The 24,977-nt window shown below is 35.4% G+C and overlaps 1 protein-coding gene across 3 annotated transcripts in view; it reads left to right on the top strand.

The window, feature by feature from the left end:
• The window catches only part of LOC111048259 (potassium voltage-gated channel protein Shaker), a 692,857-nt gene that overhangs the window by 13,054 nt on the left and 654,826 nt on the right, over positions 1-24,977 (top strand). Inside the window, exon 1 of one of the 3 annotated variants that reach the window (XM_039431762.1) lies at positions 17,209-17,596. The exons of 1 other annotated variant lie outside the window; for it this stretch is intronic. In XM_039431762.1, the coding sequence (XP_039287696.1) occupies positions 17,415-17,596 (182 nt within the window). In that variant the 5' untranslated portion in view covers positions 17,209-17,414. Of the gene's footprint in view, positions 1-17,208; positions 17,597-24,977 lie in introns of those variants that run through there. One more of the 3 variants, XM_039431761.1, reaches the window with a different exon arrangement.

Below are 24,977 nucleotides of genomic sequence, written 5' to 3'. Positions count from 1 at the left end.
CAATAAGTCAGCCAACTTATGAACTGGACTGACGTAAACGGTTCCAATAGACGACCATATTCGGCCGAATTAACGACCGGCAGATTTGTCCGATCCAACGGCCGAACGGATCGGTTGAATACGGTTCCAGTGGACGGTTATCCTTACAAGTAGTTCTGTGAACAGTAGACCTCACGCAGTATCATCATCCACAAGTACCTGATTGAAACTATGGACCTTATGTAAATACAGCAATAGACTGGCTTCTCCACACATCTGTGTAATCACTTGTCAGCTGATTTATGATGAATAATTCTATAGTCTGATTTTCACTCAAATATTGGCGTATGAAGGAGGCTCCTTTTTCCTTTTATATTATCCTTGAAATGCAAAATTTCCAAAAACCTTGTATATACGTCGACGCGCAATTAAAAAAGGGATATACCTGTCAAATTTCATGAAAATCTATTACCGCATTTCGCCGTAAATGCGCAACATTTAAACATTAAGAGAAATGACAAACCGTAGACTTGAATCTTAGACCTCACTTCGCTCCGTCAATTAGGACAATAACGTGGTATTGCATGATGTGTCTGAATTGGTACTCAACGCCTTCAAAACAAAGGAGCTCTCTGATTTATCAATGTGTTGAGTGGTCGCCATTTTATTTCAACTGCTTACAACCAATAGGATGCAAGCAGCTTGAGAATGTCATCGTCCAATGAGACTGCTCACTGCATTTGGGGCGTTGTCCACATTGGATAGTCATCTCATATTTTTTGTATCTTGAGTTAGTTCTGCCTTTCTCCGCTAGAATATTATTTTTATTTTGAATTTACGAATCTATAAAACCAGTAACCTACTAGTAGTTCTGTGAACGGTAGACCTCACGCGGTTTTCTCATACACAAGTATCTGATGTCACCTGTTCTAGTTGATTCAGTTGAATCACAATTCACAGTTGAATAATAATTTACTCTTAGAAACTGTTATTTGTTTTCTCCAAGATCAGAAACTCACTATGTTAATAAACTCAGCTCACGTTAGAATTTGTATCTCATAATGATAATTTATCCAGTTCCGTGATAATCTCTCCATCTGATAAACATTTTTCTAAACTATTTTGAAATTAATTCTTTTCAATCAATAATATTATAATTTCTTCTGCAATATTCAGTTCATTTTATCTTTTCCATTTTATTTTCAATAACCTATTAAATTTGTTTTTCAAATGTGAGAATATAGGATGGGCAAGCTTCATGAAAAGTATTGAAACCCTAACTTATAGAAATGGACACGGCCAGACGTCTGTGTAATACATGCAGTGAATAATCAATCCACTTGTCAACTGATATGAATAATTCTATAGTCTTATTAATCCTATCTTCAAAGTAGATTTATATAGTGATATCAGAGTATGGAGGAATTCCTTTTCTTTTCATATTATCCTTAAATCGCAAGATTTCAAAAATCTTGTGTATACATCGACGCGCAGTTGAAAAAGGATTATTCCTGTCGAATTTCATCGAATTCTATCAACGCGTTACATACAGACAGACAAAAGAAAATCTGAGTTAAAACATAAGTATTGAGTCAGTCAATAATATATGTTTTGAAAATTAGAATAATCATGAAGTTGCATCGTGATAATCATGGTGCTCTAGCAATAAAAAACTGGTGTGGCGCACTCACACAACTTTCCTTGCCGTTATGAAAATTCATCACCTGACGCTAGTGTTCACGCGCATCTAAAGTCTACTATTCAAAGATTTGAGCCAGCTGGTGACAAGGCAATAACGCTGGAGACACACATGAGGTCTGCTTTCTCTTCATAGTGAATGATTTAATAGAATCAACAATAATTTGCAATTGAATAATCACATTTTCTCGAATTTAAAGCTTATTTTCAATTTAAGGTGAAAATGTTACTGAACATTAATTGTAGAGATTTTCATGCTCAATCTACTCCACTTGATTTTCTTCGTTCCAATTGTATCTGGAGCCTGATAATTGGGAATCTAAAATCGAACTTTGCATTGATGGGGCGGAGCTCCTGAAATTTTTACAGATATGGGACTTGTGGCAGTTGGTAGAGCTTATTGATGACTATTTTAGGTATGAATTTGATCAAAATCTTTGGAGACGTTTCCGAGAAAATCACGAAAAACCCTGTTTTTGACAACATTCTCGCCATTCTAGCCGCCATTTTGAATTGCATTTGATCGAAATTGTTCGTGTCGGATCCTTATAGTGAAAGGACCTTAAGTTCCAAATTTCAATTCATTCCGTTAATTGGGAGATGAGATATCGTGTACACAGACGCACATACACTCATACACACACACACACACACACACACACACACACACACACACACACACACATACAGACCAATACCCAGAAACCAGTTTTTTGGACTCAGGGGACCTTGAAACGAATAGAATTTAGAAATTGGAGTACCTTAATTTTTTTCGGAAAACAATATTTTCCTTACCTATGGTAATAGGGCAAGGAAAGTAAAAATTCTTCCAATTTTCAAAATGGAGTGTGAACATTCAATATCAGTTACAAGACTTTTCGTGATTGATCAATAATGATTCATGACTAATCGACTATCACAACTCATAAGCATGAATAGTTTATCAGAGAATACAGCTTCAAACTTTAATAGTGATGCATTTTTGAGAATGACAGTCGTGATGTCACACAGACACCTTCGGAGTTTTGCAACACAAACATGCTGCAAGGAAAATTCCAATTCGAACTTTGTACACCTTCCGTTGTTGATGATAAAAATTAATTCGGTTACCAATGTTCCAGCAGCATCAATTCAATCCTATAGCTTTGTTTATTTCCTCTCTCTCTATCTCTATCTATCTTTCTCTCTCAACTCTACTCTTTCCTGTAACTGTTTCTCTCTCTTTTATATTTCATACTCTGACATCTCTCTCTATACACCTGTTTCACTGTTCCCTGTCGGGTTTCGATCACCGCACCGCACTTAAAATTCTCTTTCGAGTTTTCCTTCGCCTCCTACTCTTCTCAACATTCTTTCATCCTCATCCCCTTCTCCTCACAATCACTCTCTTACTCTCACGCTTTCTATCTCTCCTTCTCTCTCACTTCCTCACTCACTCACTCCCTCTTCAATTCCGTTATTCCGTACACTTCTGTTTTCACAATTTCGTACCTTTCTCTGTCCTATATAATTCGTTATAACTGCTGTGAATATTGTCAAGCTGATACTGGTGTCCCCTGGCACAACAATTTTCTCAGCCTGTAGGATTTTCACACTTTATCCCGCAAACGATCAGGCTCCATTTATTTGTCTTCTATTGTTCTCTTTTTCAAACACTATTTTCAAACACGTCTCACCTCAAATTTCAGATCAAATCTCACACAATTTCTGTCCTCTGTTTTCACAATTCCTCTTCTTCCATCTCATCCACTCGACCAATAGTTCCGCTAATTTATTTAGATGCATAACAATATTATCTTTAATAGATAATATCGGTAGTAAAAAACAGAAAAACTCCCTAGGGAGTGAAAGTGACTCCATTTAAATAACAAGGGGGAGCATCTCTATTTTGAAACTTACATTTTAATAGGTTAGAAGGTTTAAGCTCAGATGAGAGAGCATAATAGAGGTGTCTGTCATTGAGTCAACTGAATTCAATACCACAACCAGAAATTTTATTAACTCATGAAATATATGTTTGTATAATTATTATATTCTTAATATTAGTAGACGATAAAGATTTATACAATTTTTAAAATATTTTATTCTATTCAAAATACCAGCCAACAATTATTTTTGATCTGCAATTCAAAACTGAACCGCGTGATCTGGAGTCAGCCATTTTTGGTAGCTGCTCAGCTGATATAATTGTTACAACTTTTGCCAATAGATAGCGCAATCGGCAGTGCCAACCAGACGACCGGTTTTTAGGTTTTAGATTTAGGTTATGTTGTTAGGAATCATTGTCACCAATACGTGAGTTATTGGAATGATTTTATTTGCAGTTTCTATAAAAAAATGTAGATGGAGGAAAAATGTTGTGTACATTACGAGCGAAAAATACTTTCTCTCCCTCAGGAAAATTGCTGCCCTCGGCTTCGCCTCGGGCTTCAAACTTTTTCTCACAGGGAGAAAAAGTCGTACTTTTCACTCTAGATATACAAATAACTATTTTAGTCTATATTATGTAAATTCATCTATAATTTTGCTATATTGTAAGCTATTGTATATAAGTGTAAAAGCCAGAATATATTACATAATCTACATAAATAAAGTACTTAATCAATCAATCAATCCTTATACTCGTATTCCTATTCTCTTCTACTTCCTCTCTCCCTCTCTATTCTCCTTCTTCTCCTTTTTCCTTTTCTTTATCCTTTTTCTTCTCCTTCTCTTACCCTTCTCTCAATCCTTCATCTTCTTCTCACTTTTTTTCTTCTTCTCTCACGTGTTTCCATCATCAACATATCGCTAACCAGCTGTAAATAAAATAAAAATATAAATCCAAGTCGTCTTTCAAATTATTCTATCATATAAATAATATAAATATTATAATAAAAAGGTACTTAGGTTTATACTTTTATTCAATTTATATGAAAAGTAGCCCTGAAGAAAAAAGTTGCTCACCAGCTAAACTACTTCACCAACTCTTTCCCATCTTCCTCATTTTTCCAGTCCTTTTTCCAAATCCTTCACTTTCTTGTTCTATCTGCATCATATTCATCTACTTTTCTCTCTTCATCATCAGATTTCCCCAATTTTTCTTCTTATCTCTCTCAATTCTTGCGAGCTTGTGATCTTCTGAGCTTCTTTCTTTCCTTTATCTCAAATCAATTATAATTTTTTCTCTCTCCTGCCAACTCCCTTGACAATTATAGTTGAGAGTATTGTTTGAGAGTAGAACCATTGTATGAGAGTGTTTCTTTTCCTTGTATTTTCATCTATAAGCTCTCATTTTGGCTGATATTTTTCCTCCTACATTCTGTCAATTGATCTTCTTCAGGCTATACATTTTCCCTCCTCTTGATTTATCATCCTACATCTCTTATTTTTCTAACTCCTCTTCTCCATGATTCTTTTTCCTCCTTAAAAGTGTATGACATAGAGGACCTGGATTCTTAGCTGTGCCCTTTATATAGGCAATGATTATCCAATTGGAGTGGCCGTAGTCGAGTGGATCAGATGCTGGCTTTATGATTCAGAGGCCCGGGTTCAAATCCCGGCCCGGGCAAGATATTTATATCGGGCCACTCCCATGTTTCGGATGGACACGTTAAGCCGTCGGTCCCGGCTGCCTAAAAAGCAGTCGTTAGGTCATGTCAGAGGCCCTGAAATTGATCAGTTGCGACCTGAAAACTCTGACACCAGACCTGAGCCAGCCAGGTCACTCGATATTATTATTATTATTATCCAATTTAATTCCCCTTCCACAGTATTTCTGTCTTGTTTCTCATGTCCTCATGTGGCAGAGAGGACCTTGAATCCTAACTCTGCCCTTTCTATAGACAAGTATTCAATTTAATTCCTCTTTCACAGTATTTCTGTCTTGTTTCTCATATCCTCATGTAGAGGACCTTGAATCCTAACTCTGCCCTTTCTATAGACAAGTATTCAATTTAATTCCTCTTTCTCAGTATTTCTGTCTTGTTTCTCATATCCTCATGTGGCAGAGAGGACCTTGAATCCTAACTCTGCCCTTTCTATAGACAAGTATTCAATTTAATTCCTCTTTCGCAGTATTTCTGTCTTGTTTCTCATATCCTCATGTGGCAGAGAGGACCTTGAATCCTAACTCTGCCCTTTCTATAGACAAGTATTCAATTTAATTCCTCGTCCACAGTATTTTTGTCTTGTTTCTCATATCCTCATGTGGCAGAGAGGACCTTGAATCCTAACTCTGTCCTTTCTATAGACAAGTATTCAATTTAATTCCTCTTTCACAGTATTTCTGTCTTGTTTCTCATATCCTCATGTGGCAGAGAGGACCTTGATTCCTAACTCTGCCCTTTCTATAGACAAGTATTCAATTTAATTCCTCTTTCACAGTATTTCTATCTTGTTTCCTATATCCTCACTTTGTCTTTCTCTCCCATCACTTTCTCATTTCATCAGCTCCCTCTCTCTCTGATTGAACCACACTCAACATAGATGCATGGTACAAATCCTCTCTCTCTCTCTCTCTCTCTCTCTCTCATCTCCCTCTCACTCTCACTCTCTCTTTCTCACACTCATTGGTGTTGCTTCGTACACAACATCCAATTTGTAGATCTGTTGTCATCCTCCGTCATATGTTGTTCTATACCTGTCTGCCTGTCTTTGAAACTTTAATCAGGTTCACATCGTAACCATTCGCTTCCAATACACGTGCCTCGTCTAGTCTATAGTGGGATTCACGTTATATAGTCAGCATCTAATAAACATTGTTGTTGCTATCCTTGTCTGTCGTTAGACACAGCAGATAGTGCCATCCTTTACTAGCTCTGCAACGTTGCCACATTGTGCTTCAAATTTGTAGATATTTAATCAATTATAAAAATATTAAATCTCAAATATATATGAATTTCATCATTTAATTATTGAAGAATACTGAACTTGAAATTCATGATAGCAATGAGCGACTTGTTCTGGCTGTACTTCAAACGGTGCTTGACCAACAATAAGAGTTTCAGCTACCTCTTCTTCTCTAATCACTTTCCAAACATTGCCTGAATCTGTAGTAGTTATGCTATCACTAGGATTCTCATTTTTATAATTTCTAGCTAACTTCAAAAGTAATGCAGTTCTATTATTCATTCTTGATACAAACGTGACAACAAACCAAACTAATAAAAAGTTTTACTAGTAAACAGTCATAACTCAAAATATTTGAATAAAGAAAGACACAAAACTAAATATTGTATTAGAGTTTTACTGCTTAACCGTCACAACTCAAAATGGCACTTCTGTGTGGATCCGCAATAAGAGTTTATCTGTAATATTCCAGGCAATAATGACATAACTCAGAATATGTCATTTTTCAATCGAATTAAATTGAACAGCTCACTGGATGTCTTCCAGGAAAAACGACACAACTCAAAAAATGTCACTTTTGATGGAAACTCAGTCAATGACAGCTCCGTCACTACTGAGTTGTGTCGTTCTTCCAGTACAACATAGCCTAGAATATTCCGGGAGAAAAGTGACACTAATGCATTCTAGCGGAACCAGGCACAGTTAGACTTCTGACGTTTTTGCACTGAAAACATTTCAGAATTCCCAGTTCGTAGAGTTAATAAAAACGAATTTGAAAAATTTTGAGTTGTGACATTTTTCTTATGAATGAACGATATGCTCTTGACGAATAAAACATGATTGATAATTTTAAACAAGAATGAACAGTGAATATTACATCAGATATACCGGTATCAGCTATTCTGTATAGAAGGCAGTGGCAAGGCAGAGAATCTGCTACGCTGTTCTCCTGTCTTATTCCTCCACTGCCATTATAACGTGGACCTCACTATAGTCTTACAAGTCTTGTTTGTTTTCAATAGCTATCTCTTATACAGCTTGAAGGAATGTTCTCGGTGCTTCTAGATTTCAATTCATCCTGCTTATCCTATTATATTCAGCGAGCAATTCCTGTATATCTGTTTATATTCTTATATCTGGTTATTTTTATATTTAGTTATTCATGTTCAACGGATCTCGAAAACGGCTCTAACGATTTTCACGAAATTTAAAACATAGTAAGTTTATGATATGAAAATTCGATTGCACTATGTCTCATTCTGGGAAAACTAGCTGAACGACATTAAAAGGATAATTCATCCTTGGCTGAAACAGCTGAGACTTTCGTCGTCTGTGGATAGTAAAAAGTGAGCGAGTGATTCTGTGGAAAATCAAAATATCGCATCCCCGAAATTCATAAGCCAGCTGTGAAATATAAACACGATCATTTTAGAGAATAATTGTGTTCTGTTAATCTATATATATAAAAGCGAAATGGCACTCACTCACTGACTGACTGACTGACTGACTCACTCACTCACTCACTCACTCACTCACTCACTCACTCACTCACTCACTCACTCGCAGTACTAAAAATCTACCAGACCAAGAACGTTCAAATTTGGTAGGTATGTTCAGTTGGCCCTTTAGAGGCGCACTAAGAAATCTTTTCGCAATATTTTGACTCTAAGGGTGGTTTTTAAGGGTTTAAAGTTCGTCTTTTAGCATGTATATTCTTCTTCTCCCAATCTCTTAATTATAATTGAAATTTCCATATCATATGTTACTATAGAACTATAATCTAGATAGAGTACCTCTTCGAAACAGTTGTTAACTGGCAACTAAATTAATAATTTTGTCAGGTTGGCATTGAGTTGAGTTGACTTTGTTAGGTTGACACCAAGTTGAAGATTTAAATGCATTTATCGCAGAAAAATTGATTGGGCACTGCTACTTCAATCCTGGGAATATTATATTACTAGCCGTCAGGCTCGCTTCGCTCGCCATATCCGTTTAGCCAGACGTAGTCTGGCCCCCGACTGGATTGTCCTAACATATGATAAAAATGCTCAAATGAAAAATGCAGGCGAGCGAAGCGAGCCTGCTGATTTCATTCTCGGACGATCCAGTCGGGGGTCCAGGGGGCGGAGCCCCCTTTCTAGACGGATATGGCGAGCGAAGCGAGCCTGACGGCTAGTCAATAAATAAAAATAACGAGCGAAGCTCGAGGCCCCGATATTAAGAAATGAACATAGCATGTAAGGCTCTGTTAAATAATGTCATGTTTCAAAGGTCGAAGGGTGAAAGTCTCTAGGAATGTGAACCTCATCAACATTGAGCAGCACATGATGTAGTGTTGGTGAAGCTCTGCGATTGGCCGTTAGCTGTTGACCAATGAACGTTGAGCTCCACTGCTACTGGCCGAGACTAGAAACGCCTAAGCAAGATACTGCCCCAAAATACAGAATGTCCCAAAATTAAAGTGCCAAACTTCGGGAATAAGCTCTATGGGTCAAAACAAAGAAAAAATGTAGAATACACTTTTTTTAAAACGGTTAGTTTACGAGATATTCGCCATTTTGTATTTTTTACAAAATAATTTTCATCTTCGAAGTTCATCAACCGATCCCTATAAAAATCGGTTGGTGTGTCCAAAATATTAGAGATGGACTGTGGTAAAAATATTCAACTTTTTCCAATTCTAAAATTTAAAATGGCGGTCATTTTGAACTTTTAATCAAAAATTGCGGGAGAAATTTATCAAGAACAGTTTTTAGGAAAGTCCATTTACAATCTCTCAACACCAGAAAAAAAAATCTGGTGTGGCGCACTCACACAACTTTCCTTGCCGTTATGAAAATTTATCACCTGACGCTAGTGTTCCCGCGCATCTCAAGTCTAATATTCAAATATTTTAGCCAGCTGGTGACAGGGCAATAACGCTGGAGACACACATGAGGTCTGCTATCTCTTCATAGTGAATGTTTTAATAGAATCAACTATGATTTGCAATTGAATAATCACATTTTCTCAAATTTAAAGCTTATTTTCAATTTTAGGTGAAAATGTTACTGAAAATTAATTGTAGAGATTTTCATACTCAATCTACTCCACTTGATTTTCCTTGTTTCAATTGTATATGAAGCCTGATAATTGGGAATCTATCTGCATTGATGGGGCGGAGCTCCTGAAATTTTTACAGATATGGGACTTGTGGCAGTTGATAGAGCTTATCGATGACTATTTTAGGTATGAATTTGATCAAAATCGTTGGAGCCGTTCCGAGAAAATCAAGAAAAACCCTGTTTTTGACAACATTTTCTCCATTTTAGCCGCCATCTTGAATTGCATTTGATCGAAATTGTTCGTGTCGGATCCTTATAGTGAAAGGACCTTAAGTTCCAAATTTCAAGTCATTCCGTTAATTGGGAGATGAGATTTCGTGTACACAGACGCACATACACTCATACACACACACACTCACATACAGACCAATACCCAAAAACCAGTTTTTTGGACTCAGGGGACCTTGAAACTTATAGAAATTTAGAAATTGGGGTACCTTAATTTTTTTCGGGAAGCAATACTTTCCTTACCTATGGTAATATGGCAAGGAAAGTAATGAGAATCGGACAAAGAATAACAGAAATATAATGGAAGTGTGTTACGAGGCAGCAAAACATTAATTCGTTGCAAATAGCAAGGAAGCCTACCTAATTTGTATCTTAATCTGAACATAATATGATGAGGATCTTCAAATGATGGGATACTCTTCCAACTACTACTTCTGTTATTGTCTCTTTCAAAGTTTAATACAAATTGAATTTCTCTAATAAACTTGCATGAGTTTTCAATCAATTGAATTCCAATCCGTCATTTCCAATGTGAATGGGAGATTCTTAAATATATTTCATCATCAATATATTTTCTTTCATCTCCAATATACTCTTGATATTTCATATCTTATAGAATATCTTTCATCTCTGACATTATATTATCTTAGAAGGGTTGAGAGATAGTTCAAAGAGTCTTCTCCACTGATGAAAGATGGAATTACTGATTAGAAAGATTAGGGCCCGGTTGCACTACAGCCGGTTAAATTTTAACCGTGATCAATTTCACGAGAACCATCCAGAGAAGGCGTTTTTGAAAAGACGGCTTCTCTGATTGGCTCCCGTGAAATTAATCACAATTAAAATTTAACCGGCTGTTGTGCAACCGGCACTTTGTATTACTAGAATATCTCCTTCAAATCTACTCAGGAAAAAATCCATTGGGTTAATGTGGAGAATAATGTATTGTATATACATTAATAATGTATTGTATGTACATAGGTCTACATATTGCAAGGTCAAGTCAAGACCAATCTATCAACACTCTAATCTTCATATCAAGAGCTATTGTGAGGACCACGTTATAATGGCAGTGAAGAAAGATAGGAGAACGACGTTGCCGATCCTCTCTCTTGTCAATGCCTTCTATAGACGGTAGCTGATACAGGTTTATTGATGTAATATTAACTCTTCATTCTCATTATTTAAAATAATCAATTATATTTTATTAAGCAAGAAATTATATTTTTCATTATCTCATGATTGAGATGAAATATTTTGTTAATTTATTATCAATTATACATTGTTAAATGATGATCTTGCAACAGATCAAAGTGAGAAAGAGATGACGCTTTTCGTTTTGTTGAATGATAGATAAGGATAGCAATACCATTGCTAATCAAACACTGTCATTATAACGTGGACCTCACTATAGCGAATTGTAGAACGGTGCTGTAGTACTGATTACTGCCATAATAACGTGAATCTCGTTTAATTATCACATTATCACCTACACAACTATAGGAGAAGTAATTTCCATTGAATTATTGTGGAGAATAATGTATACCTGGACATAGCCCTACATATTTCCCAAGGTCAGGACCAATCGATCACAACTCTTATCTCCAAACCGTATCAAAAGCTAGCAAGTGGTCTAACGGTGTTATAGTACAGGTCAGGGGGCAGTAGATATGCCGGGGGCAGCAGACGCCGGAGGCAGAAGTCGGTGGTGGGGAGGCGGCAAAGCTAGAATTGCGCGCGAGACCCACAGCCGCCGCCTCCAAGGGGCGGCGAAGGTAGGGAGGCGGCTCTCAGCCTCCAACACGTGTGTTAGTCTGCGGCCGGCGGTGAAAGTGGACGTATGGTGCGGAGGCGGCAAACAAAGAGGCGGTTAGACTCGTGACGTGAAGGCGGCATCTCGGAGATACGGTTAGAATCGAGACTTGGAGGCGGCTATAGTGGGTTCCACGTTATAATGGCAGTATTCGATTAACAGTGGTGTTGCTATCCTTGTCGATCAGTTGACAAAGCGGATAGCGTTATCCCTTTCCACCTTCACAACTTTACTAGTTCTTTTTTCAACAATGTGAAAAAATATATAATAAGTTGACAATATATTATTCGAATAGGTAAGTGGATAAAGGCGATAAGCATCATTTTTCGAAAAAAATTAGATCATTACATGGATAGAGACTGAGTGTATGAATCAAAATTCAGGGGCGGAACAGTTTTGGGTTGTGCCTGTTGATACTCCACCAAATTATTTTAAATAAGAATTGTGTGTCGTTGAATTAATATGAGTATAAAGAATGAATTTGATTGACTCATTCAATTATTTTGAATGAAAAAGACTAAGAAATTGTCAATCTCTGATAGACACCATTGTAATCTCAGTTTATCAGAGATTGACAATGGTGTAATAACCGAAACCGGTCTTTCTAATTATCAATAAATCAGTGGTTTTTTGCCAATTTCTTAGTCTTTTTCATTCAATATGAATAATTACCACAATATCAACTTCTCAACTACACATTCAATTATTGTATTTAATAGGCTTATAGTATGAATTGGGTTATGATACCAGTTCCTATAATTCACAAAAATTCATAGTCCATATACGAATACATGAAAACCAAGAAAAGAATCTCTGTGAGTCCTCATGGGATGTTATCTATTACACATGGAATGTTATCAAATTTGTCTGTGGATAAAGGTTATAAGTGCAGCTTTACACGTTCCACAGGTCAAAAATTCTCTGATCTATATAGTAGCCGAGATTTGATATTATCTTATGTAGGTTTGAAGTTCAGTCTGAACAGCATATTTTGATGGATAAGGGAGGTAAGTGGTATGCTTACCTACGCTTAATTCCATTGATCATCAACCTTATCCTTCTAAATTGATTGAAAGCTCTGATTAAACAAATTTCTCACACTAAAAGATAAATTTAATATATTTCCGTATTTGGGAGAGAAATAGCACAAGTTTACCTTTTTTTTCTCCCTGTCAATCTGATGATGTACCTATTCTATGAAACAACAAAGGATTAAGAATTCAATGACGCCAACCGCTGTTGATTTCTCTCTAGATTATTGTCAGTATTTCCTGAAATGTCTTGAGATGTCATGAATACAGTATTCATATCAATTTTGAAAAACTGCAAATAGGAAAATATTGTTTAAGTTGCTAAGAGTAATTTGACAATGAATAGCTGAAACAGTTGTGTGCAACGTAATAAATGATTAGTCAATTCAAGATAACCTCAAAAAGTATTCAAGTTAAGCTGTGTTATAATTATTGTGGAGAATAATGTATACCTGGACATAGCCCTACATATTTCCCAAGGTCAGGACCAATCGATCACAACTCTTATCTCCAAACCGTATCAAAAGCTAGCAAGTGGTCTAACGGTGTTATAGTACAGGTCAGGGGGCAGTAGATATGCCGGGGGCAGCAGACGCCGGAGGCAGAAGTCGGTGGTGGGGAGGCGGCAAAGCTAGAATTGCGCGCGAGACCCACAGCCGCCGCCTCCAAGGGGCGGCGAAGGTAGGGAGGCGGCTCTCAGCCTCCAACACGTGTGTTAGTCTGCGGCCGGCGGTGAAAGTGGACGTATGGTGCGGAGGCGGCAAACAAAGAGGCGGTTAGACTCGTGACGTGAAGGCGGCATCTCGGAGATACGGTTAGAATCGAGACTTGGAGGCGGCTATAGTGGGTTCCACGTTATAATGGCAGTATTCGATTAACAGTGGTGTTGCTATCCTTGTCGATCAGTTGACAAAGCGGATAGCGTTATCCCTTTCCACCTTCACAACTTTACTAGTTCTTTTTTCAACAATGTGAAAAAATATATAATAAGTTGACAATATATTATTCGAATAGGTAAGTGGATAAAGGCGATAAGCATCATTTTTCGAAAAAAATTAGATCATTACATGGATAGAGACTGAGTGTATGAATCAAAATTCAGGGGCGGAACAGTTTTGGGTTGTGCCTGTTGATACTCCACCAAATTATTTTAAATAAGAATTGTGTGTCGTTGAATTAATATGAGTGTAAAGAATGAATTTGATTGACTCATTCAATTATTTTGAATGAAAAAGACTAAGAAATTGTCAATCTCTGATAGACACCATTGTAATCTCAGTTTATCAGAGATTGACAATGGTGTAATAACCGAAACCGGTCTTTCTAATTATCAATAAATCAGTGGTTTTTTGCCAATTTCTTAGTCTTTTTCATTCAATATGAATAATTACCACAATATCAACTTCTCAACTACACATTCAATTATTGTATTTAATAGGCTTATAGTATGAATTGGGTTATGATACCAGTTCCTATAATTCACAAAAATTCATAGTCCATATACGAATACATGAAAACCAAGAAAAGAATCTCTGTGAGTCCTCATGGGATGTTATCTATTACACATGGAATGTTATCAAATTTGTCTGTGGATAAAGGTTATAAGTGCAGCTTTACACGTTCCACAGGTCAAAAATTCTCTGATCTATATAGTAGCCGAGATTTGATATTATCTTATGTAGGTTTGAAGTTCAGTCTGAACAGCATATTTTGATGGATAAGGGAGGTAAGTGGTATGCTTACCTACGCTTAATTCCATTGATCATCAACCTTATCCTTCTAAATTGATTGAAAGCTCTGATTAAACAAATTTCTCACACTAAAAGATAAATTTAATATATTTCCGTATTTGGGAGAGAAATAGCACAAGTTTACCTTTTTTTTCTCCCTGTCAATCTGATGATGTACCTATTCTATGAAACAACAAAGGATTAAGAATTCAATGACGCCAACCGCTGTTGATTTCTCTCTAGATTATTGTCAGTATTTCCTGAAATGTCTTGAGATGTCATGAATACAGTATTCATATCAATTTTGAAAAACTGCAAATAGGAAAATATTGTTTAAGTTGCTAAGAGTAATTTGACAATGAATAGCTGAAACAGTTGTGTGCAACGTAATAAATGATTAGTCAATTCAAGATAACCTCAAAAAGTATTCAAGTTAAGCTGTGTTATAATAATAGTGGTAATTAAATGAATTCATTCTTATTCAAAATATTGCCAGGAGAAATATATTCAGTTCTTATATTCTCATTCAAAATATTGTCAGGAGAGATATAGATATTAAGTTTATTATTCTTATTCAACATTTTTGCCAGGAGAAATATGTTCAGTTTCTCTATTTTACTATACTGCATAATGTTCTATCACCTATGTCGGGTTTTTTTCAATAAAAAAACCTCGATTTGAAAATCTTTAAAACCATTTATCTCAGAACTTTTAAATGTTTTCAATCACTTCAGATACTGTTGATGGTGAAATGAAGTGATATTTATCCATAATGAAACACTGGAATGGAACACGTTACTCATCACCTTTACCCACTTACCCTTCATCCAATTTTAATTAAGAAAATTTATCATTGAATCATCAAAAAATATTTTTTCTAGGCAAATAGTGTATAATTGATAATTTATATACAGCAATGAACAGTTTTTATGACATGAGATATACCAGTATCCTCTATAGAAGACAGAGACAAGGCAGAGAATTGGCACCGCTGTTCTCCCATCTTCCTTCACTGCCATTACAACGTGATTGATTATTTTGAGCAAGAATGAACAGTTGATATTACATCAGATATACCGGTATCCTTTATAGAAAGCAAGACAGAGAATTGAACACTCTGTTCCTCTATCTCTCTTCACTGCTATTATACCGTGGAGCTCACTATAGAGCGTCAGTTTGGAGGCGGCGTTTTGGAGGCGGTGGTTTGGAGGCGGTGGATCATCTAGTCAATGGGAGGTCCCAGCTTCTGTCGACTGAGCTTCGAGAAGGCCGACTGCTCGGATTTGCCTCCGACCTCCGGAGGCGGCAAAACTAACATGAAGAAAGGTCTCGGAGGCGGTGGAGGCGGGAGAGGAGGCGGTGATTCGGCTCTCAACGGGGACTATCGACGTCCAAGGCGCAAGAACAAGAGGTTAGACCACGCTGATTGCGGTTAGAACACGTTGATCGCGGTTAGAACACGCTGATCACGGTTAAATCACGCTGCAAACACGCTGTGATGTGCTTAACATTCTCACACTAACTGATACCTGTTGTTTTAGTAGACACCACCACACTAACACACTGTGCCTTGAATCAAAAAATTTAACGACTGTTAAATCAGTGCTTGTGCTGTGAATTGGTTATTGTATTCGTTTGATTTGACAGTTTTAACGACTGTTAAATCTGTGCTTGTGCTGTGAATTGTTTATTGTATTCGTTTGATTCGACAGTTTTAACGACTGTTAAATCTGTGCTTGTGCTCTGAATATTGTTTATTGTATTCGTTTGATTCAACAGTTTTTACGACTGTTAAATCATTGATTTGACAGTTTTAACGACAGTTAAATCTGTGCTTGTGCTGTGAATTGTATATTGTATTCGTTCCATTTCAGTTTTCATAAAATTATCACCAATACCTCACAATTATTTTTCCACAACTATTCTGTTTAGTAACATTTAAGTTCAGTTTCAGTTTCCATTAGAAAAAGTATCTGTTCACAATCATCACTAATACCTCGCATAATTATTTTATTAGTTCGATTTCAATTCCTATCCACTCATAGGTTTCCACCAATATCTCTCAATATTTCCACAACCATTCCGTTAAGTTACGTTTCAGTTTCCAACCTTTTTTATTCAAAATATTTCCAGGAGAAATATATTCAGTTCTTCTATTCTCCTTCAAAATATTGCCAGGAGAAATATATTCAGTTTTTCTATTCTTATTCAAAATATTTCCAGGAGAAATATATTCAGTTCTTCTATTCTCCTTCAAAATATTGCCAGAAGATATATATTCAGTTCTTCTATTCTCATTCAAAATATTGTCAGGAGAGATATAGATATTAAGTTTTATTATTCTTATTCAACATTTTTGCCAGGAGAAATATGTTCAGTTTCTCTATTTTACTATACTGCATAATGTTCTATCACCTATGTGGGGTTTTTTCAATAAAAAAACCTCGATTTGAAAATCTTTAAAACCATTTATCTCAGAACTTTTAAATGTTTTCAATCACTTCAGATACTGTTGATGGTGAAATGAAGTGATATTTATCCATAATGAAACACTGGAATGGAACACGTTACTCATCACCTTTACCCACTTACCCTTCATCCAATTTTAATTAAGAAAATTTATCATTGAATCATCAAAAAATATTTTTTCTAGGCAAATAGTGTATAATTGATAATTTATATACAGCAATGAACAGTTTTTATGACATGAGATATACCAGTATCCTCTATAGAAGACAGAGACAAGGCAGAGAATTGGCACCGCTGTTCTCCCATCTTCCTTCACTGCCATTACAACGTGATTGATTATTTTGAGCAAGAATGAACAGTTGATATTACATCAGATATACCGGTATCCTTTATAGAAAGCAAGACAGAGAATTGAACACTCTGTTCCTCTATCTCTCTTCACTGCTATTATACCGTGGAGCTCACTATAGAGCGTCAGTTTGGAGGCGGCGTTTTGGAGGCGGTGGTTTGGAGGCGGTGGATCATCTAGTCAATGGGAGGTCCCAGCTTCTGTCGACTGAGCTTCGAGAAGGCCGACTGCTCGGATTTGCCTCCGACCTCCGGAGGCGGCAAAACTAACATGAAGAAAGGACTCGGAGGCGGTGGAGGCGGTAGAGGAGGCGGTGATTCGGCTCTCAACGGGGACTATCGACGTCCAAGGCGCAAGAACAAGAGGTTAGACCACGCTGATTGCGGTTAGAACACGTTGATCGCGGTTAGAACACGCTGATCACGGTTAAATCACGCTGCAAACACGCTGTGATGTGCTTAACATTCTCACACTAACTGATACCTGTTGTTTTAGTAGACACCACCACACTAACACACTGTGCCTTAACGACTGTTAAATCAGTGCTTGTGCTGTGAATTGGTTATTGTATTCGTTTGATTTGACAGTTTTGACGACTGTTAAATCAGTGCTTGTGCTGTGAATTGTTTATTGTATTCGTTTAATTCAACAGTTTTAACGACTGTTAAATCTGTGCTTGTGCTGTGAATTGTTTATTGTATTCGTTTAATTCAACAGTTTTAACGACTGTTAAATCTGTGCTTGTGCTGTGAATTGTTTATTGTATTCTTTGGATTCAACAGTCTTAACGACTGTTAAATCTGTGCTTGTGCTGTGAATATTGTTTATTGTATTCGTTTGATTCAACAGTTTTTACGACTGTTAAATCATTGATTTGACATTTTTAACTACTGTTTAATCTGTGCTTGTGCTCTGAATTGTATATTGTATTCGTTCCATTTCAGTTTTCATAAAATTATCACCAATACCTCATAATTATTTCTCCACAACTATTCTGTTTAGTAACGTTTCAGTTCAGTTTCAGTTTCCATTAGAAAACGTATCTGTTCACAATCATCACCAATACCTCGTATAATATTATTTATTTGTTTGATTTCAGTTTCCATCCACTCATGATTTCCCACCAATACATCGCAATATTTCCACAACCATTCCGTTAAGTTAAGTTTCAGATTCCAACCTTTTTTATTGAAAAAAGTATCTTCATACATCATGACCAATTCTGCCACGATCATTTCTCCATTGCGTTACATTTCAGTTTCCTTTAGAAGAAGTCTTATCATAGGAGCATTACCATACCTCTTGATTTTTCCACAACTATCCCGTTTCGTTACATTTAAGTTTTCATACAATCATGACCATTAACCCTTCTTGGTTTTCTAACAACTATTAAGTTTGCCTAGGTTCTCATATACCTTATCAAATAAGTTATAGGATCTATACATATACAATCTTGACCAATACCTTTCAATTCTCGGTTAAATGATAGATTGAGAGAATTCGAGAAAATCTCGAGATTTTCTCGAAAACAGCTCCAGCGATTTATACCTAATAGTCATATACCTATACCTAAAATAGTCATCAATAAGCTCTATCAACTGCCACAAGTCCCATATCTGTATAAATTTCAGCAGCTTCGCTTCATCTATGCAAAGTTTGATTTGAGATTCCCAATTATCAGGCTTCAAAATTTCAATTGGAAAAGATTGAGCATGAAAATCTCTACAAGTAATGTTCAGTAACATTTTCACCCAAATTTGAAAATAAGCATGAAATTCGAGAAAATGTGATTATTTAATAAATTACAAACTGTTGGCAACTGTTGATTCTATTAAATCATTCACTAAGAGATAGCAGACCTGGTGTAGCAGACAAACAGCTGGCTCAGATTTTTAAATAGTAGACTTGAGATGCGCGTCAATACTAGCGTCAGGTGATCAATTTTCATAACACAAGGAAAGTTGTGTGAGTGCGCCACACCAGATTTTCATATTACAGATGAGAGTTGTTCAACCTCTGCTTTTATATATATCACAGCACTAGCCGTCAGGCTCGCTTCGCTCGCCATATCCGTCTAGCCAGGGGGCTCCGCCCCCTGGACCCCCGACTGGATCGTCCAAGAATGAGATCAGCAGGCTCGCTTCGCTCGCCTGCATTTTTTCATTTTTATCATATTATATTAGGACAATCCAGTCGGGGGTCCAGACTAAACGTCTGGCTAAACAGATATGGCGAGCGAAGCGAGCCTGACGGCTAGTAATATAATATTCCCAGGATTGAAGTAGCAGTGCCCAAACAATTTTTCCTCGATAAATGCATTTAAATCTTCAACTTGGTACCAACCTAACAAAGTCAACTCAACTTAATGCCAACCTGACAAAATTATTAATTTAGTTGCCAGTTAACAACTGTTTCGAAGAGGTACTCTATCTAGATTATAGTTCTATAGTAACATATGATATGGAAATTTCAATTATAATTAAGAGATTGGGAGAAGAAGAATATACATGCTAAAAGACGAACTTTAAACCCTTAAAAACAACCCTTAGAGTTAAATATTGCCAAAAGATTTCTTAGTGCGCCTCTAAAGGGCCAACTGAACATACCTACCAAATTTGAATGTTTTTGGTCCGTAGATTTTTAGTTATGCGAGTGAGTGAGTGAGTGAGTGAGTGAGTGAGTGAGTCAGTGACATTTCGCTTTTATATATATAGATAATAAAGGTTGATAGAATCGATCTTTATCATGGTGCATTTATAAATCCGTGTGAATTTAGCATCAAAGTAATGAATCAATATTGATAAGATCGATCTATTATCAATTGAATAAATATATATTATGATAGATAAATAAATTTCACAATCATTTCCATTTTTGAAAAAACCATGAAAAGAAATCGATGATACCCTTCCAATTAATCTCTACAATAATCTAACTGCTTAGCCTATTAACCTAGTTGATCTTGAAATTGATACAAAGCATTTATGGTGGATATTATTGAAGATTGCATACCATGCACTGTGTAGGCCAATAGAGGGATTGTGACAAAAAATCCTAGTGGTTCAGTGAGGTAAACATGTCACGCTATTATAGAGGTTAGCAGCACATTCAGTCACGACAAGGGAAAGAGAGAGAGTAAGAGAGAGTTAGAGTGAGAGAGGGTGAGAGATAGACAAAGAGAGTGGGCTAGAGGGTAAGAGAGAGACAGTAAGAGAGAGAGAGAAAGAGAGAAAGTGTGAGATGGAGAGTTTTTGAGAGAGAGAGAATAAAATGTTAGAGAGAGTGAGAGTGAGAGATAGAGAAAGAGAGAAGGCTAGAGGGAGAGAGAGTCAGTAAGAAAGAGAGAAAGTGTGAGATGGGTTGTTTTTGAGAGACAAAGAGAGAGAGAGAAAATGAAATGTTAGAGAGAGTAAGAGTGAGAGATAGAGAGAAAGAGTCTGTGAGAGAGAAGGTGTGAGGGTGAGAGTGATAGATTGAGAGAGATTGACTGAGAAAGGGTGAGAGAGACAGTGAGTGTGAAAGACAATGAATGAGAGAGATTGATTGATTGAGTACTTTATTTATGTAGATGACAATATATAAACTGGCTTATACACTTATATACAATAGCTTACAATACAGCAAAATTATAGATGAATTCACATAATATAGACTAAGAAAATAATAATTGACTGTATATGATATGAAAAGTAATTTGTAATATAATAACTATAGATAATTATATTATTATGCATCTAAATAAATTGGCGGAGCTTTGGACATATCAATGTCCATTCTTTGGAAAGAATATTCAAAACATCCTCCCCACTAACTCTCTACCAAAAGAAACCAGAGAAAGAGAGAGAGAGAGAGAGAGAAAGAGTCTGTGTGAGAGAAGGTGTGGGAGTGAGAGAGAGCGAGAGAGAGTGATAGAGTGATAGATAGAGGGAGAGAAAAAGTGAGAGAAGGTGGGAGAGTTAGTGAATGTGAGAGACAGAGAATGAGAGAGAGTGAGAGATCATGACAGGAAAAGAGTGTGTGAGATTAGATTGGATAAGATTTCTTTATTTATGTATGCTACAATATTTACTGGCTTATACACTGATTTACATTAAATGACGGTAATGCTAATTATTCAACGAATTTTACAAATTATAGATAATTAATCAATGAAAATAAAGATTAAATGAAATTAGAATAATATAAAATTGTACTGTAACTTCATAAATCGGCGGTGTTTCAACATTATGAATATTAAATATATTACGTCCCACCCTTTAACGTTTGTTCCATTTATCTATTTTGAATCATTATTGGAATATTGTATGTGTGTTTGATTTTAGAAATCGATTGAGTAATAATTACGATATACAAGAGAGAGATTAGATAAGATTCCTTTATTTATGTATGTTACAATATTTACTGGCTTATACACTAATTTACATTAAATGACGATAATGGTAGTTATTCGACGAATTTCACAAAATATAAATAATTTATTAATGAGAATAAATATAGAATGCAATAAGAATAACGATAATAAATAATAATAATATCATAAATTGTCGATTCTTTAATAAGGATATAAAATAATATCCTTCCCACCAACACACGACCGGGCTGTGATGGAATAGAGCTGTTGGGAATATTATAATATGTGATTTGAATCTTAGAAATGGGATGAATGGATAAGATGGATGATATTAGAATGAGTAATATTGAATACAATATTGCATTAATGGTTCAAAATAGATAAATGGAACAAACGTTATAGGGTGGAACTTAATTAAGATTTTAGAAATCGATTGAGTAATAATTACGATATACAAGAGAAGAGAGAGAGAGAGAAATAGAGAGATAATTGAATTGAACTGCTGGCTTCATATAATTTCTGAGAGGGCTAAGTTGTGGAGAAGCAGGCCCTCTCTTACTTCAACAATTGATACCTCTATACTTAATCCTCCAATACAATAATTCTGAAAGAGTGTGAGACAGTGAGAGTGGAAGATTGATTGATTGAGTACTTTATTTATGTAGATTACAATATATACTGCCTTTTACACTTATATACAATAGCTTACAATACAGCAAAATTATAGATGAATTCACATGATAATTTTGCTGAAGAGAGAGAAAGTGAGAGTTTAAGAAACCTATGACATTGGATAATCGCCTATTTCATTCAAAAAATTCTATCAAAATGAAGCCAATTCATTATCTATTCAAATTTGGACTAATAAAGGATCAAATTGGAACATTTAAATGAAATAAAGTCTAGTCAATTAATCATCTTCAGATTATACGAGTTTAGACTAATGAGCAACCAAATTTGAAGGACTTCATCTAGAAACTTCGCATGACTGTTGTGACTGAGGGAAGCATTGATTTTCATCAAGCTCTGAACAAAAGTTCCAAGTGATTCAGACGAGAAGTGATTCGAATTTCATGAGGCCTGGAAACATGAACTGGATTTCTGGCTCTCGCAACTTCCAGCGCAGGATCTAAAGTGCAAATATAGTGAGGTCCATGTTATAATGGCAGTATTCGATTAACATTGGTTTTCACAAAGTCTTGAATATGATGATTCATATTTCGAATATTCTATATCACAGTATATGAATTTAAAATGAGTATAAATAAAAATTAGGAATCCAAAGTCAAGACTTGATAATGGCATTATATTGCCGAAACATGTCGTGATTGGAAAATTTCAAAAGGGTTCTTAAATTTTAAATTTTTATTTATATTTAAGAGTAGCCCTAAAGAAAAATACAATATTTATCACATTGTATTCAAAAACTCAACAAATCATGAAGAAAGGTACAACAGGCACATGTCCAAAAATGTCGCATTTCCAATTTATACTATACTGTCCTAATCAGAATATTGATTTATGTATGTCACTTTCACTTTCCAAAATACAATTTACGCTCCTCAATACTCAGATAAACGAGAAAATTTTGAATCAAATACATACTATTGGAGTCTAGAATCAAAAAATCTAGAACAGTAACTTAATAATTACCGTATTCAAAAAGTCTAAATTTAAAATGAAACTAGAAATTTTTGAGCTAAAAACTTTACACTCCACTTTAAATTGAAAATGAGTTTTGTGAAATATTCTTTGTTACGGGATGATGATGACGTGATTCATTCATCATCAAAATACTAATTTCATAAAATGTTTCAATGAGATTTGATTTAGTGTGTAACAAAGATCAATTATATCAGAGATAAACGAGATCATCATATAGTTTTCGTTTATCTATGGCTATATTCACGACTATCAGGTAACCCGTGCACCGCAAAGGTCTATTTAAACTTGACGTAGTGATATCTTAAAGAATTCAAAATAGGCATATAACCATCCTCGGTTAATTAAGAATCTATTATGCAACAATTCAAGTTAATCAGTCCAATAGTTTAGACGTGATAATACGTCAAACATAATTTTCCTATCCTGTACGTGTATAAGCCAGTTCTTTCATTTATTACAGTTTAGATTTTAAAGTTGATATTCATGAAAAATAATGAAATATCAGTCCAATAGTTTAGACGTGATGATGCGTCAAACATAATCTTCCTATTCCGTACGTGTATAAGCCAAATATTCATGAAAAATAATTAAATATCGGTCCAATAGTTGAGACGTGATGATTCGTCAAACATAATTTTCCTATCCCGTACGTGTATAAGCCAGTTCTTTCATTTATTACAGTTTAGATTTTAAAGTTGATATTCATGAAAAATAATGAAATATCAGTCCAATAGTTTAGACGTGATGATGCGTCAAACATAATTTCCCTATCCCGTACGTGTATTAGCCAAATATTCATGAAAAATAATGAAATATCGATCCAATAGTTGAGACGTGATGATTCGTCAAACATAATTTTCCTATCCCGTACGTGTATAAGCCAGTTCTTTCATTTATTACAGTTTAGATTTTAAAGTTGATATTCATGAAAAATAATGAAATATCAGTCCAATAGTTTAGACGTGATGATGCGTCAAACATAATCTTCCTATCCCGTATGTGTATAAGCCAAATATTCATGAAAAATAATGAAATATCGGTCCTATAGTTTAGACGTGATGATGCGTCAAACATAATTTTCCTATCCCGTACGTGTATAAGCCAGTTCTTTCATTTATTATAGTATAGATTTTAAAGTTACCATTCATGAAAAATTATGAAATATAGTGAGTCTTGACTTGAAACCTAGGCCTACAATGAATTGAACAAGAATAATTTTGAAACGACCCAATTTCAATTCTTATTTATGTTAGATTCATCATTATACGGGTTTCTTGTTGAACTCCCAAAAAATACTAAATGAAGCATCAATCACTTTTTATGTTGTATTTCGCCTAGACTGTTCACTAGTTTCAATTTTTAACCTCCTTTGCTTTCACTGTAGTTGACGTATTTCCGTGATTACTGATTTTATAATTTTTCTGGATGTTGGACGACACATCCGGAGGAGTTTATTCATAAATTCAACATACATTACATTATATTACATATTTTTAAATATAACAATATTCAGGGTTTAGAAAATGATACCTCACTATATAATATATGTGTCGAGGTTATCATCAAATTAATACTAATTTATGCTACAACAGATAATACAATAATTTCAAAAAATCTAAAGCTATATCTATTACCCACCTAGTACAAAGATACTAAACCGAGGTACTATTTTCTACCTATTATTACCTTATTTAAAAAGGATACTACTTCAATCTGAATCCTACTTACTA

This window comes from Nilaparvata lugens, chromosome 6 (assembly GCF_014356525.2).
Source record: "Nilaparvata lugens isolate BPH chromosome 6, ASM1435652v1, whole genome shotgun sequence".
Classification (NCBI taxonomy): Eukaryota; Metazoa; Arthropoda; class Insecta; order Hemiptera; family Delphacidae; genus Nilaparvata; species Nilaparvata lugens.
Note: the sequence above shows the minus strand (reverse complement) of the source record. Positions and strands in the feature narration are given on the sequence as shown.